Source organism: Anser anser, assembly GCF_964211835.1.
Source record: "Anser anser genome assembly, chromosome: 2".
Classification (NCBI taxonomy): Eukaryota; Metazoa; Chordata; class Aves; order Anseriformes; family Anatidae; genus Anser; species Anser anser.
This window is the reverse complement of record NC_139721.1, coordinates 50156954-50171036: the sequence shown is the minus strand read 5'-3', so window position 1 is coordinate 50171036 and position 14083 is coordinate 50156954. Positions and strand designations below refer to the sequence as shown.

Here is a 14083-nt window from a genome sequence, read left to right as displayed (position 1 = left end):
ACCCATGTAAGAACATAACTCAAGTATATTACAGAGTGTGTTCCAATGCTAGCAGCCTTGCTGCTTCAGTTCCTGTAGCAGCTAACCTTACAAAACATTCTCTCAGAAACTCTCAGGACCAAGGACACTGAACACAAGCCACGTGAATTTGCTAGAGAAGGCTGGGCTTCTGTGCTGGAGCTGAAAAGGGAAGGAGTGACAGGAGGAGAGGATGACCACTCCTGCCCCACTAAGGACCGAGCTGTCCCAAAGGGTAAGATTTATGTGAGAAGTAAGGAAGAGTGACTTCTCTCGTCTCTACTAAACTCCCTCCCTGATCATGTTCTTACTGGGACTACAGGAAAGAACAAGAGACAGTATCTAATTAACATGAACAACAAAACATTGCCCCTGTATCATTCTCCACTTCTTCAGAGAAATTGCGAACCAGACTGTACTAGTTTAAGGAAGAAAGCTGCAATTTTAAATGCTTCTTATGCAACTTTCTTCAGGCTCTAAGAAATCACTTTTACACTTCCTTTATCATTTCCACCAAGGATTGTGCTTTCAACTTAAATTAAAACATTTCATTTATATATTATCTGTTTCAGTCAAATAAGAAACTATGCTAAGTTTAAACGAAATGTCAGTAGGCAACAATTCAAGTATGATACCCAAGCGTGTAAACCGAATTAGCCTACACACCCCTTCTACCAACTCAAACCCCGTAATCAAAAGCATCTTTCATCAAGCCCTCCTGATCCATGCGTTTGCTGATATTCATAAAGACCTACATTTCTTAACACTTGCTCCCATCCAGACATTAACTCAGTCAGATCTTTAGAAAGGCAGAGAAGTCTCTACAACTCTATACTATCTTTTTATCATGTCAGTGATTTGTTTTCACTGTTCAATCTTTTTACATGATCTTCCCTAAAACTGTTGAGTATCATTTTCAAAAGACTAGCTTTATTTTCAAAGCAACAAATCTCATCTTACAAAAACTGAAAACATATGCTTTGCATATTTGGACTTCTTTCAGTTTCAGAAGTTAAAGGAACAGATAATTTCATATTCGGTTTCTCACATTTGCACATTAGATTCAAGTACTTGGAAAAAAAATAATTTTAGTGCACTACTCTATATTGCAGTTCGGCATTTCACTTAACCTGTCAACCTACTAACTATACACCTGTTACTTAAATGAAGTGTGAGAGTATAGTCCACAAACATTCAGAACAGACTACTTCTTGAAACACCAAGTAAAGGATTTGGAATATAACATATTTTAGACCTCAATCTGAATTTCCTCCTGAAGAACAGATTATACTCTCCTAGGTCAGAACCTAAATCTTTGGACATCACTCTGAGTACCACTGCTGCCTATCACACTTTTACAAAGGTTGTTGCAGCATTAAATGCCTCCTTTTTTTTTCAGCTTAAGGGCCACACTCAGAAGAGCCTTGCTTTTTAAGATGTGTAAAAGCAAGCAAATTTGAAGAACACAAAAAACAACACATTGTCTTAGCTCTGCCTCTTTACAGTGACGGTAATTTAATGTTTGAAAGCTGCTTAGATAACTGTATGATGTGTAGCAAGAAAGAGAATGGTGCAAGAACAGCTAGTAAGTACTTCTACAACTGCAAGTTATATAGTTTTACTTCTTGCAGTCATAGAGCCCAGAAGCTTGTTAAGGATTCTGTAACTTCAGAAAAATAGAAAACAAATCTATTCATTAAAGCTACCATATGGGAAAAGCAGGAAGGTATTATACATCCTTAAGGACTGAATATAAAAATAAAGCATATTATGGAAAACAAAGACTAGCTTTACCCTAAGTAACACCTCCCTAAAGGTATCTCAGGAAATAAAAAGGTTAGAATACACAGACAATATTTTTAACATCTCAGACTCTGAGCCTTCAGATACTGTAGAGACAATTAAAAGGACAGATGTCAAACTTAAACAAAGGAGACTAGGGAAGTTTACTAAAGAAAAAAAAAAGAAACAGTGAAACAACAAAGATAGGTATTGCGGGGAGTTAAACTAGGCCCAACTCCCCTCCAAACCCTAACCTTTTGGATATTTAGAAAGAAAAAAAGTTCTGTACACATGTTAATAGGGACTGGATTGATAAAATACCCAGGAAATCATATCTCATAATAGAGACCCCAAAACTGAACCTTTCAGGCTTTTTTTTTTTTAAAATGTATAATAAAGTTTGAGTTAAATGTTCCAGAGAAGCTGTGGATGCCCCATCCCTGGAGGTGTTCAAGGCCAGGCTGGATGGGGCTTTGGGCAGCCTGGTCTGGTGGGAGGTGTCCCTGCCAATGGGCAGGGGGGTTGGAACAAGGTCTCTTCGAACCCCAGCCATTCTGTGATACCCCGCTAAGAATATAATAATGATTTTTTTCCCATCTTTGCTCAAATTAAAGAAGAATGAGACTGCTTCTCTTAATACCTCTCATTAGAAACTTCAAAGGAAAAAGGTTTCTAACTATTAACTATACTTTTTTCTTTTACCAACACTACAAATGCTAGTTTCACTGATCTGGCTGTGTAGAGTAAGCCTGTTTTCTGTATAGGGGAAATTTCAACATGAACAGCTAGCAGCTTTTGAACGAAATGAATCAGTTGTTCTTAGACAATCATTACAGAAGTACATAACGACCTTTGAAAGTGTCTCCAAAACCAAACCAAAACAAAAAACAACCCCCCTCAGAGCCATTCAGCATCAACATTTATGAAATTCACCATGGATATGCAAAACAGAACTATTACTTTCAAAAAGTACCATACCTTATTAGACAGATTTAATCCCATTCTGTTGGGTATTTGTATGAACAAAGTCTGGTACTTCAGAAGACATTTAGTGCTTCTTTTCCCTCCAGAAGCTAGCACAAACTATTCCTGACATAACTTGACATATGTCTTGTCACCACAGTAACTAACGTCAAGGAAAGCGGTTTACAAAGTGACATATCAAATATTTGAGATCCCCTACATGTTTTGACAATGCTAAAATCAGTTTTCCCCCCAGGTAAAAGAATATCAGAGCACTACCTTTCCTAATGGTCTCTTGGTAAAGTGAACTACAGGCATTACCAAAATGCCCTTTCAACAGAATAAAAAGCCTACTCCAAACTCAGTGAATTTGATTTGTGTGAAGTGTTGAAACATATCAGACATTATGAAGCTGTTACTTTCACATTTAAAAATGAAATACGCTGCTTGCTTGCATTTTCCAGAAATACACACAGAAAACAAGAAACTAGGTCTCTCCCATTTTTCCTAGTGTATTTCATAGGTAACCATTCTTTATGTTCTAAACTGCTGTTAGGTTAGAAAACTTAGAACTCTTACTGTTGAATACCTGGTTAAAAAAAAAAAAGTTCTTTCCTCAGTAGCTAAGCAGCAAGTTACATATTTCTTCTTTTCAAGGGTCCTAGGCAACTTTTCAGTTAAGCTCTATTACTGTATGCCTAAAAATTAAGTCAACCTCACTGTAGTGAAAAGGAATACTCTTACAGTCCTTTTAATATAGTTAAGGTATTTAATCACACATTTTAACTCTGTTGGTAAAATGACTTTTAAAAGAAACAATAGGTGAACTACTTAGTAAGTGTTAGATATTGTTCACAGACACCATTTATCATCTTGCGAGTAGGTGTTCAAGTGTCTAGATTTGTATCATTTAGGCAAATCAAGGATATACTTATCAAATTACTTCTCAGAAGCTCTGCTTTTGAAATATTAAAGTATGGATACAAGAAAGTATTCAGAGTTGAGCTGGTTCTATTTTGGTCAATATTTTCGTATATATGATCCATGCATTACATGAAAAATAATGCAATTTAGCAAGACCACCAAGTCTATATGAGACGGGTAATTTTACTGACAAGTGTCCTAAAGAGTCCATCTTTCTCACAGCCTTGCTTCCCCTCCCGCTTTAGATTTCCAGCTCCAGTTTTTAATTTCTCAAGGATTATCTCGTACATTAATCAACAAAAAAGCAAAAATGAAACAAAACAAAAACTCTCCGACTGTTTCACTGTGAAGCTGCATGATTCTACAAGATAGAAAAATGACTGTCTTTTCTGTGATTAAAAAAAACACTCTCTTCCTTCTCATTTTGCATTTGCTTGTTTTAAAAGACATACCTGCATTTGGTAACTAATGGCACATAATGGTGAGAACAAAGAACCAAACCATTATGCTACCTAAATAGTACGGTGAAAATTAGCATGTTCACAGGAAAATACATTTGTTCCAAGACAAAAAGGTTGTCTCAGAACAACGTATACTTGATTGATGCAAAAATAAATCCATTCATATTAATTTTGTACACAATCTGCCAGATGCAAATCCCCTTATGCATCTGAAATTTTACGAAACAGAGATTTTGCACCTAAGTAAAGGCAAGTTATTCTCTCTAAAGCAAACAAATTTTTACTGTAGTCAGTCTTTTCCAAAAGAGCGTTTTTTTAAGAAGAATCAGTTTTAAATGTGAGTCAGTCAGCCACCATTTTTCCAAACTATTGAATGACAATTTAATAAAGGCTCAATTTTCACAAATCATTTACAATGGCAATAGTAGTATATATGAGTAATGATTTTTAGACTAGTTCATAAAAACACGGCACTGCTAATTCCGAAGTAATTTGTCTGAGAAACCATAAACCCTACTAAAAGGTTATTACTTACTATGATTAGCTGCTTATCGCCATCTTTTCCTGCTTCTTTTAGCTTTTGAATATGTTCCTCAGATGGTAGGAAGTTACTGCACTTTGATGTTAATGAAGGATTTGTCAATGGAACCCTTGAAATATAAACATATTTCATGTTAAAAAGGGACTGCTTATACATGTCATCCTAGACACTTAAAGCCTTTGTGATTAGTATAACTAAACTTTAACAAGATGCAAAGCCAAGTTAATTACCCAAAACAGTCCTATACATTTCAGTTTGCAAGTCTACTGGAAAAATAGGCAAATAAGAGGATCAAACAAAAATACAGTTCATGACTAGCCTAATTACAAGACTATTTTAGTAACCACCCCCAAAAAATTACAATCAAGTAGGGTAGGTTATTCACATCCATTAACAGAAGCATTAACTGAGAAGTTTTCAGAGCGTGAAGGATGATGCCCAATGCTATACATTTCCTACACAAGGTTTAGGTTTCTAGTGTCAGGTATCACACATCAGGCTGCTAAAGCAAACCATACAAATATTCCCACAAACGTAAGTGGGCAATATAAAACATAAGTCATAAATCTCTCAAGCTCAATTCAAACTTATCTTCTTACTACAGGCAGTAAAGGGAGATGGGAGGGAGGTAGGAAGCAAGAAGAGGGCCTAAGGGATAAATGGATATATATTAGTGCAATCTTCTCACTCAGCTCAGTCTCCCTTTGTTACAACTGAAAGGGACATTGGAAAGCACTATAATGAATCAACAACAAAATTAACCTTCTACTAAATTCGGGGGAAAGATAACATCAATTCCAAGGTTGGATAGAACTTGTGGAGATAACCAGAAGAAAACATACAAAACTACTGAAAGCATACATTTACATATTCTATTTCTAAGCAAACTAAGGATATAGGGCAAATACTTAACTGTAGCTGCTGCTGTAGCACATGCAGCAAGTTAACTAAGTTAACTTTTTGAAAACAGAACAAAACAACCACATTTTCCCAGATATTTTAGAGGAGCATTTTCTGTGCAAGAGCATTTTTCTTGCAAAATCCAAGATCTTTTTTTCTCTAGCCATGTGCCCCCAAATGCGCCCCCCCCCCCCCCCAAGAGCTATGCTGTAGAGAATATACGTTACTCTTAACATTGTGACAGGAGTACCACAAAATAGAATGATAGTTTAAGCCTTGGATAAATCAAGAATACCGTATGGAAATCAGGGTAAAAAAGCTCTCAGAAGACTAATATATATAGATATACACACACACACAGATTAATAAGGCTATATGGGTTTGTTCAACTAATAAAGTTAATAAATTTGAGTAGATGCCATAAAACTATTAAAGTTAAGAATAAAAATATGAAAAAATAGTTATTGTAGTAGTTACAGAAAAATCTGAAAATCTTCCTTTAACTAGGAAGATTCCTTCCTTTAACTTCTACCTTCACACTCGTTTTCTGTAAAATTCCACAGCAGTAGAATTTTTTTAACAGGTACAAAAGGGTTGGTTTGGCAGAATCCTTAATCTGGCCTCGGATGGAGTACTGAAAATGAACTGAATCTTTTTCTTGTTTCCATTATGAACATAGAGAACGGCAGCAATTTACTAACTACTGTGCCAACTATATTACTGTTCAAGACTTCAGGTATGAAAAAATTATTCTCCTTACTATGTCACAGAACTACAGTCAAAAACTAAAGGTGACATGATCAAGTATAAAATATCAGTTTGAACTGATAGCAGATATAACGTTAAGTGTCTGTAAGTGACCGTTTAAGAGCACAGAACCGTAGTTTAACAGCAATCACAAAATAATCCCAAATTAAGTCCCCTCTTCCCCACCTAAAACAAACAAACAAAAAAACTACCCTAATTTTAATAAATTAGGGGAATTTATTCTGGAAGGGAAAACCTTTCCAGAAGCACGTGAAATAATTCAGTAAGTGAAAAACATGTAGCAATCCCTTCCATATTTTCTGGTTTTCATCTGATTTGAGGAACAGATGATTAGAAACATTCTCCCAACGTTGCAAAATTCTACTTTTTAAAATTAGTGCACAGTTACATATCTCACTTAATAATTTTCTTAACTAAATAAAAACACCCAATTACTTGGGCAAAATGGAAGCCTTTTTATAAGCAAGTCACTTATTTGAAACTGGAAGTTGAGGCTAGGAGAAAAGTGACCAGTCCTGTAATAAAAATTAACGTAACTTTACGGAAGGTAACTTATTTCATAATGTATGAAATACTATACCTGCTCTCAGTTTCAGAAGTTTGATTTGTAGATGAAGTTTGCGTCACCTGCTTGGGAGCCAAACCTACAATTAATCAAAGATTGTAATCTCATTATAAAGTTTATAGTTGCACATGAAATAACACAAATTGTGTTTTTTTTAAAACATATTCAAGACAATGCTGCAGTTTGCTCATAAACAATAAAGAGATGCAACTTTGAGGCAGTATTCATATGTTTTGCCACATATACTTAAAAAAGCATGCAATTTTCTTTAATATTTTCATGTCAGTTCTGCAGAACAGTGTGCCAGCAGCTAAGGAAGTGCAGTAGTGAAACTACACCAGAGTTTAAATCTGTTTATAACTGCTATACATCTATAGAAATAGGTCTCTACATAGTATCAGAATCATAAATGCCACCACCGGAAGTGTGCTCTGTAACAGTAAAAGAAAAAAAGAAGCAATCCAGAATAGACAAATGAAAAAAAAAACCACATTTTTTACATTCTCTAACAGTATATTTTGTCCTGCAAAAATACCTTAAAATGGCAGTAAAGTTGTAACTATTTAGTAGAACTAAATAGTTAAACAGTACACTCAAGATCAGGTTCAGTTTTCCAAACAAAACAAAACCCAGCAAAACAAGAACACAAAGCAAAAGGATGAAATGTCAAGGGGAAAGTTAATGAGAAGATATGCTAGTGATCCACTGATAGTAATTCTTAGTCAAATGTACTTGAGTCAAAAATTCACATCACATGCATCACAAGGTCTGACTAACAGCATTCACAGGCTGAAAAAATGAAAACTCCTTAATAAAAACAGGAGGGCAATTACTCAATTAATAACTTGGTCAAGATTAAGTAGAATAAAGTAGAGAAAAAAATGCAGATACCTATTCAAAAGAAGCGGTAACCAACAGAGGATCCTTAACAGAAACAGATGCAAGAGAAGAATCCAATTGAAAAAGTGAACGTTTATTCATTTATTACATGGAAAATGAAAGGGGATTTTTTTGTCTGCAAGTTCCAATCCTGAAAGTTTAGTTCTGCACCAACTGTACCTTACTCTGTGAATCATTCCTCTGAAAGGAAGACTTATTATACTTCCAGTGTAACTGGTCAGAAAAATAAGAGAAATTATTAGTAAGTGTTTACCTTGTGGCTCACTTTCTCCAGGTTCTTTTTTTATTTGTTTTGGTGGTTTAGGAGCTGCAAGATACTTTATGGGAGAGCTTTCTGGACTTGATTCCAAACATAACTGAAAGCTCTAAACAAAACAGAAAACATTAAATTTCAATAAAAAACAGAGACACTTAATGCCTCTAACCTATTACTGAAACCACTCAGTTAACTCAGTATTAACATCTTGAGTACAGCACCAATTTTTCTATTACATTATTTCAAGCAGACAAAATGCAATTAATTAGCTAGTCCATACTAAAGTTTGTGATATTAATTTAGCTAAAAATATTTTTTATTTTATATATAAGGTTGCAAAATACTTTCCATAAAAACCCTTTGTCTTTAGAACCTTAACTTGTAATGGAAACTGATTCAGGTAGAGAAAAAATTTTTCCCTCGTCATGTCTTTTAACTCGACTTTTCAGAACAGAATAACCATGCAAACCTAAGTCATCAAGAAGTGTCCATATGAATCTGTACAGCCTCTGCCTCCAGCAGGAAACTTTAACCATCAACATTTAGTTAACTACAGAATTTAGGATTAATTTTCCAGCTTACTGTCACCCCATCTACGATAACACTCCAGTAACAGGACCTTTAATACAATCTAAAAATCTTAAGTTACTGTAAAATAGTGATTGCTGAGACAAAACTCCTGAGCATAGCATTCTCAGAAAACAGAACAGATTTACAACACCCTCCCACCACCCACCATAATTAAAATGGCTTACCTCATCTGATCGTGGCTCAGAGAAATGTTTTGTCAAGTTACGCAATAAACCGTTTTCTGCACCTCTTTTTGCAGGCTGTTTTATTTCTAATGCCACTTCTTTACTTCCAGCTCTTTCAGATGAAGGGTCTGATTTATCCTGCACACAAGCTGGACTCTCATTCTCCGAGAGTCTTGTTAGGGACAGCTTGCTTTGTGCCTTAGAAAGCTGTGCTTCTGGGGCTATTTGACTTGCCTCTGAAACTTCAGGGTAATTTTTTAACAAAGAAAGCTTGGGGGCATTTGCAGAATGCAAGTTACTTTGCTTCATGTTATTTGCTTTCAGTAATTTAATTTTGGTCCATTTAGAGTTCTTGTTTGAGGAGTTATTTCTACCATTCAGAGTACACTTGACAGGCATTCCTTTTTTGCTAGGGAAAAAACGTTTGCATTGAGTACTTTGACTAGGTTCTTTCTGAGAAAGCGCTTCACTCTGTTGCAGCTGTACTTCAGCAGGCTTTTCTTCTGGTTTTCCACACTCAGCATTAGGGGAATCTTTTTTCACCTCTACTGTATCTGATTCGATCTCACCTGCAATTTCTTCACAAAGTTCCAGGATGCTTACTCTTTTGGATTTTACATCGTTCTCTGGCTGATCAGCTACAGCTGCTTCACTTACAGATGGCTGTGAAACCTTGTTTGGCTTTGTACTGGTTTTTATGTTCTGATGCATTTGTTGCTTTTCCTTAGTGACTGTCTTAGAATTTGGCTTAGGAGAATCTGCTTCCACTTTCTTTGTGTTGCTAGGATTCAGAGATACAGGGCCCATTTGGTCTTTCTTAACTTCCTTGAGACTGTCATCGTGACACAATGACGACTCCTGAACACTGGGTTGAAGGCTGTTGGAATTACCGGTTTTGCTGTCTGCCTTACACTTTTTCTCTTTCAGAGAGCTGGTTACTTCTACATGTATTTCTTTATCTTCATTTGCATTGTTTGGCTTTGTTTTTGTCTTTTTCTGCTCTGTTTTCGCTCCAGCAGGTTTCACTACTTTTGCTGTAGCACTGTGTGCATTTTTTTTTGCCTGGCTACTTTGTTTGACTTCCAAAGGTTTTTCTTCTTTAACTTCTCTATTACGAAGGGATCTTGCTGGTACTTCGACATGTGTTAACTGCTGCAGTCTCTGGGATCTCCTCGTAACAGACTCGTTTGGAGCAGCTACGCATTTTGACTTAGGAATTTCTTGCACCGATTTCTTCTGGCATACCTCCTTGCTTTTTGTAGATTTCGGCTGCTGTTGGCCTTTTTTGTCAGGTATTGTTTTATTATTTGAGTTGAACCCCGATGATCTCGTAGTCATGCGCATTCCTACTTCAGGTTCATTGCTGTTGTTACTGAAAGATTCAAATAATTATTTTTCAGCATCCAGAAAGTAGAACTTGTCATAAAAATTTTCTCATTCCTAAAAACCTCTGCCTCTGACTTTTTTTTTTTTTAAATAACAATCTATATCTTCAATGCTTTTAGAAGAATCATTTTCTCTGGAATCTTTCTAAAAAGACACCACTTCCACCTGGTTATTCTTACATGTAGTGCTTAACGTTTTTTATGCATTGCAAGACTGAACTATGAACCCCACGTGAATGCTTTCTAACATTTCTAGCAGTTTTTGAATTGTTGTCACTTGTGGCTTTTAAATGAAGTATTAGCTTAGACTTTTTTTTCCCTTCAGAAGCCTTTTTGGATGAAGTCCTTCTGGATTTGAAGACACTAACATGGTTCCAGAGAAAGATCATGTAGCAGATACCACACAATGATTTAGGGCTGATCTTCCCACTAGTATTATTTAACTATTTTAACTGTATCTTTAACTCAAATTCACTGTCTTTAGATTGTTTCTGCACTAATTCAGCTTAGGAAGATAACGTAGAATAATTACTTATTGCTTTGTCACTGACCTGTTTGATTTGACAGAGGTTTTGAGTACAGTTTTCTCCTGCGCTGCACACTGATTAGACTTTGATTTATTTGAGACATGTTTTGTATCTGACACCTCTTTTTCCTTCTTTGCTGATGATGGTCTGCTGTTCTTGTCCAGCTTCGGACGTTTAGCAGAAGGCTCTACTAACGCAGACTTCCTTTTCTGAGCTGCCATTTCTGTAAAACACAATAATTGATTCAGCTTTTAGAGTCCTTACCAGCTGCTGTTACAGTGTCAGTTAACATAACCAAAGATTTGCCCATTTTACAAAACAAGGTAACTGATACTCTCTTTTCCCCTTCTGAGGCAGAGCATGCTAACTACGATCAGAGAGCAAATCATCAAAGCACTATCAAATCAAATTACATTTATTTTACTTACAGGTTTTTACAAGAGGCAATCGATGTTCGGGCCAAAGTGACTTATCAAGGTGTGCCAAGAGCATTCCTTACGTATATGCTTATGAACAAGACGTTTCATGACACCTATGAAGAACATAAAATGTTCACGTAGTGTTTAGATGCAATAAGCACTTTATTAACTTCCTTCTCAGGCCCTGAATTCAGCGCTCCCACCCATTCCCATCTCCTCAAACAACGCTTAAAGTTTATCAACGCTTAGCAATTCATGGTTATCAATTTTAAAATTGATAACCAATTTTAAAAGAAAACTAAAAACCTTTCAGATTTTACTTCCACGCCCAGAAATTTTTGGCGTTTTGCTGTCTTAAGCCTCACCTTTTTACTTTTTGAAAGGTGGCAGATCTAGTATCATTTGAAAAAGAAGCTTATTGGCATTTTGTCTTTTTCTAGAAAATAGTTTGGTGTTCTTTTTCATAGTCCAAAAAAGTGGGAGTCCTGTCAATCCCGTGCCTCACAGCAACAGCAGATAAACTCACTGGATTCCACAATGTTTTGTGGCTGCTACTACAGAACTTTATGGACATCAGCAACTGTCTATAACCATGCCTTCTAATTCCACTTACGGTACAATTCAGAGACAGAAAGCCTAGAAAGTCGTGTTTTAGAGATTATTTGCCTTGGGCGTTAGAGAAAATGATGTCTTCTGAAATGCTGTTAATGATGCAGCAGTTAACATGAACAAGAGTCTAAAAACTAGCAGAGATTCTCAGTCAAGTCTCCACAGATTCTGTCAATCATATCCTTCACACCTATCTGTGGCTTATGGAACTTTTACGATCTCTTATTCAAAGAGACCTTTGTTGTATTACAGCATTAGTAATAATTGTTCCGTAAAGATGCAATCATATCTTTTAAAAATTAAGTTTGCTTGAAGACTCAGTGCTGGGAGCTTCCATATTACCTTTTTAGGTCAAGAATTACCCATTAATTTTTGCCAAGGGCAGCCTGACTAGAAAAAAAATCTAAACCAAAATTGTATTAGTTTTCAAACTTTAACTCAGCTGGTATTAAGTCTGACAGATTTTAAGGTCAAACAGGAACTTCATAATTACCAGTTGTATAACACTGAGCAGGTATTTTCACTTCATTTCAACTACAATTTGCTTTCCAGTATCGACAACCACAGGCCTTTCTCTAACAACTGAAAGACACTTACGAAACTCCTTTTAATAATTATTAATTATCCACACAGAAGAGGTAAAGACCTGTAAACTTCTTCTATTCTTTCAGACTTACAATCGTCCTTCACCCCGTTTTCATTTATTCTGTCTTCTGAAGACACTTCTAAACACACAAGATAAACAATGCTTACATTCAAATCGACACCAATGCTGTCTTCTACCTTTCTCCTTTAAAGAAGCTGTATGACCAGAGCCTCGTATTTGAGATGGCATTAAAGAACACATACAGGGAAAAAAATCTCTAATAGCACCTCTCATAGTGCCATTTCCCCGTCTCTCCCCAAGAAGCAGGTCAGAGAATTTGCATGCCTTACCAATAGAGAAAGAGCTATTACATGACACTCGGCAAACCGACAGCTTTCCACTGGCCACAGCCTGTCAGGGACGTGGTACGGCCACTTTAAACTGCACTCAGGATGAAAACAACAGGCATAGCTGCTGAACGAGTCTGTGGTCTTAGATTCTCTCAGTTTAGAGCACACCACTGACCCTCACAATTTGAAAACACCGTGACGCACATACCGTATAAAACTAGCCTACTTGTTTTTTTCCAGCCCTGTACAGACATCACTGTCACTCTCAGCCACATGACCAGGCACACTCAAGAAAGACTTTCAAGACCAAAACAGAAAATGCGATCCTTCCCTCGGTGGATTGCTTCTCAGGGCACTGACAAATGCGCTCTCCTCCCACAAAGAGAGCTGGCTCCTTAGTAGTCAATCCTTTCCTACCAATACTTTTTGCAGCAGAGCAAGGACTTCACCGGACGCTCTAAAACCGGCGGTTTCTGCCCCGAAGAAGTCCCCTCCAGTAAAAGCCAGATCGCGGAAAGAAGACACAGAAGAAAGACGACAACAAACTACGCAACAGCAGCCCAAGGTTTTGGCGCATGAAGTAGAAGGGAAAGCAGAAACGCACAACTCCCACACCGCGGAGTCCTCTGAGCAGGGGCGAGCCGGGCGGGGGGCCCACCTGCACGGCAGAGGGCTCGCACAGGGAGGGACCTGCCGCGACAGAACCCCCGCGGCTGAGACCCCCCGGCGAAACTCGGGCGGCAGGAAGAAAAGGCGAGGCCTCCAAGCGCGGCCCAGTGCCATCCGCGGCCGTGACAGCGCTTCGGCGGCGGGTCCCAACGCGGCCGAGCTCCCCTCTCACGGCGGGGGGGCCGCGGCGAGGCCGGCCGCGCACCTCAGGAGCCGGGGGGCAAGGGGGGGGGAGGGGGGACGGGACACGGGGACGCTCCCCCCGCCTCACGATCGCGGAGGCGGCCGCAGCCAGGCCCGAGCCGGGGCCGCGGGCGACGAGGCAGGCCCGAGGCGGGGAGGGAAGGGAGAAGGCAGGGCTGGGCGCCGGGAAGGGGCTGCGGGGCTCCGCGGGGCTGCCCGTGAGGAGGGAGGGAAGGAGGGAGGGCGGCCGTTGTGAGGAGCGGGCGGCCGCTGAGGGAAGGAGGGAGGGAGGGGGGCGCGCGCGGCGGCCGTTGGGCTCCCAACCGCCCGGCGCGAGGCGGCCGCCGCTTACCTCGCGCGGGCGTCGGGGCCGTGCCGGCGGCGCGAGCCGCCCTCCTCGCCCGGCTCGCCAGCTGCGGGCGCGGGGCGGGGGGGCGGGGGGAGGAGGGAGGGGGGAAAGGGGCGGGGCGGGGAGGGGAAGGAGGGAGGGGGGGAAGGAGGGAGGAGGGAGGCGCGCGCACG

At 38.9% G+C, this 14083-nt stretch overlaps 1 protein-coding gene across 3 annotated transcripts in view; it reads right to left on the bottom strand.

Moving 5' to 3' along the window:
- Positions 1 to 14031, bottom strand: part of ESCO1 (establishment of sister chromatid cohesion N-acetyltransferase 1) — a 32112-nt gene extending 18081 nt beyond the window's left edge. The window contains exons 1-7 of one of the 3 annotated variants that reach the window (XR_014578824.1): positions 13914 to 14028; positions 11174 to 11277; positions 10770 to 10968; positions 8834 to 10205; positions 8076 to 8187; positions 6938 to 7001; positions 4684 to 4798 (exon numbers count right to left, since the gene is read on the bottom strand). Coding sequence is in view for 2 of the 3 variants with exons in the window: in XM_083821861.1 (XP_083677987.1) it covers positions 4684 to 4798; positions 6938 to 7001; positions 8076 to 8187; positions 8834 to 10205; positions 10770 to 10966 (1860 nt within the window). In the remaining variant the exon portion in view is untranslated. Of the gene's footprint in view, positions 1 to 4683; positions 4799 to 6937; positions 7002 to 8075; positions 8188 to 8833; positions 10206 to 10769; positions 10969 to 11173; positions 11278 to 12266; positions 13302 to 13913 lie in introns of those variants that run through there. The other 2 variants (XM_083821861.1, XM_083821862.1) reach the window with 2 other exon arrangements.
- Between the last annotated feature and the right edge of the window lie 52 nt (positions 14032 to 14083).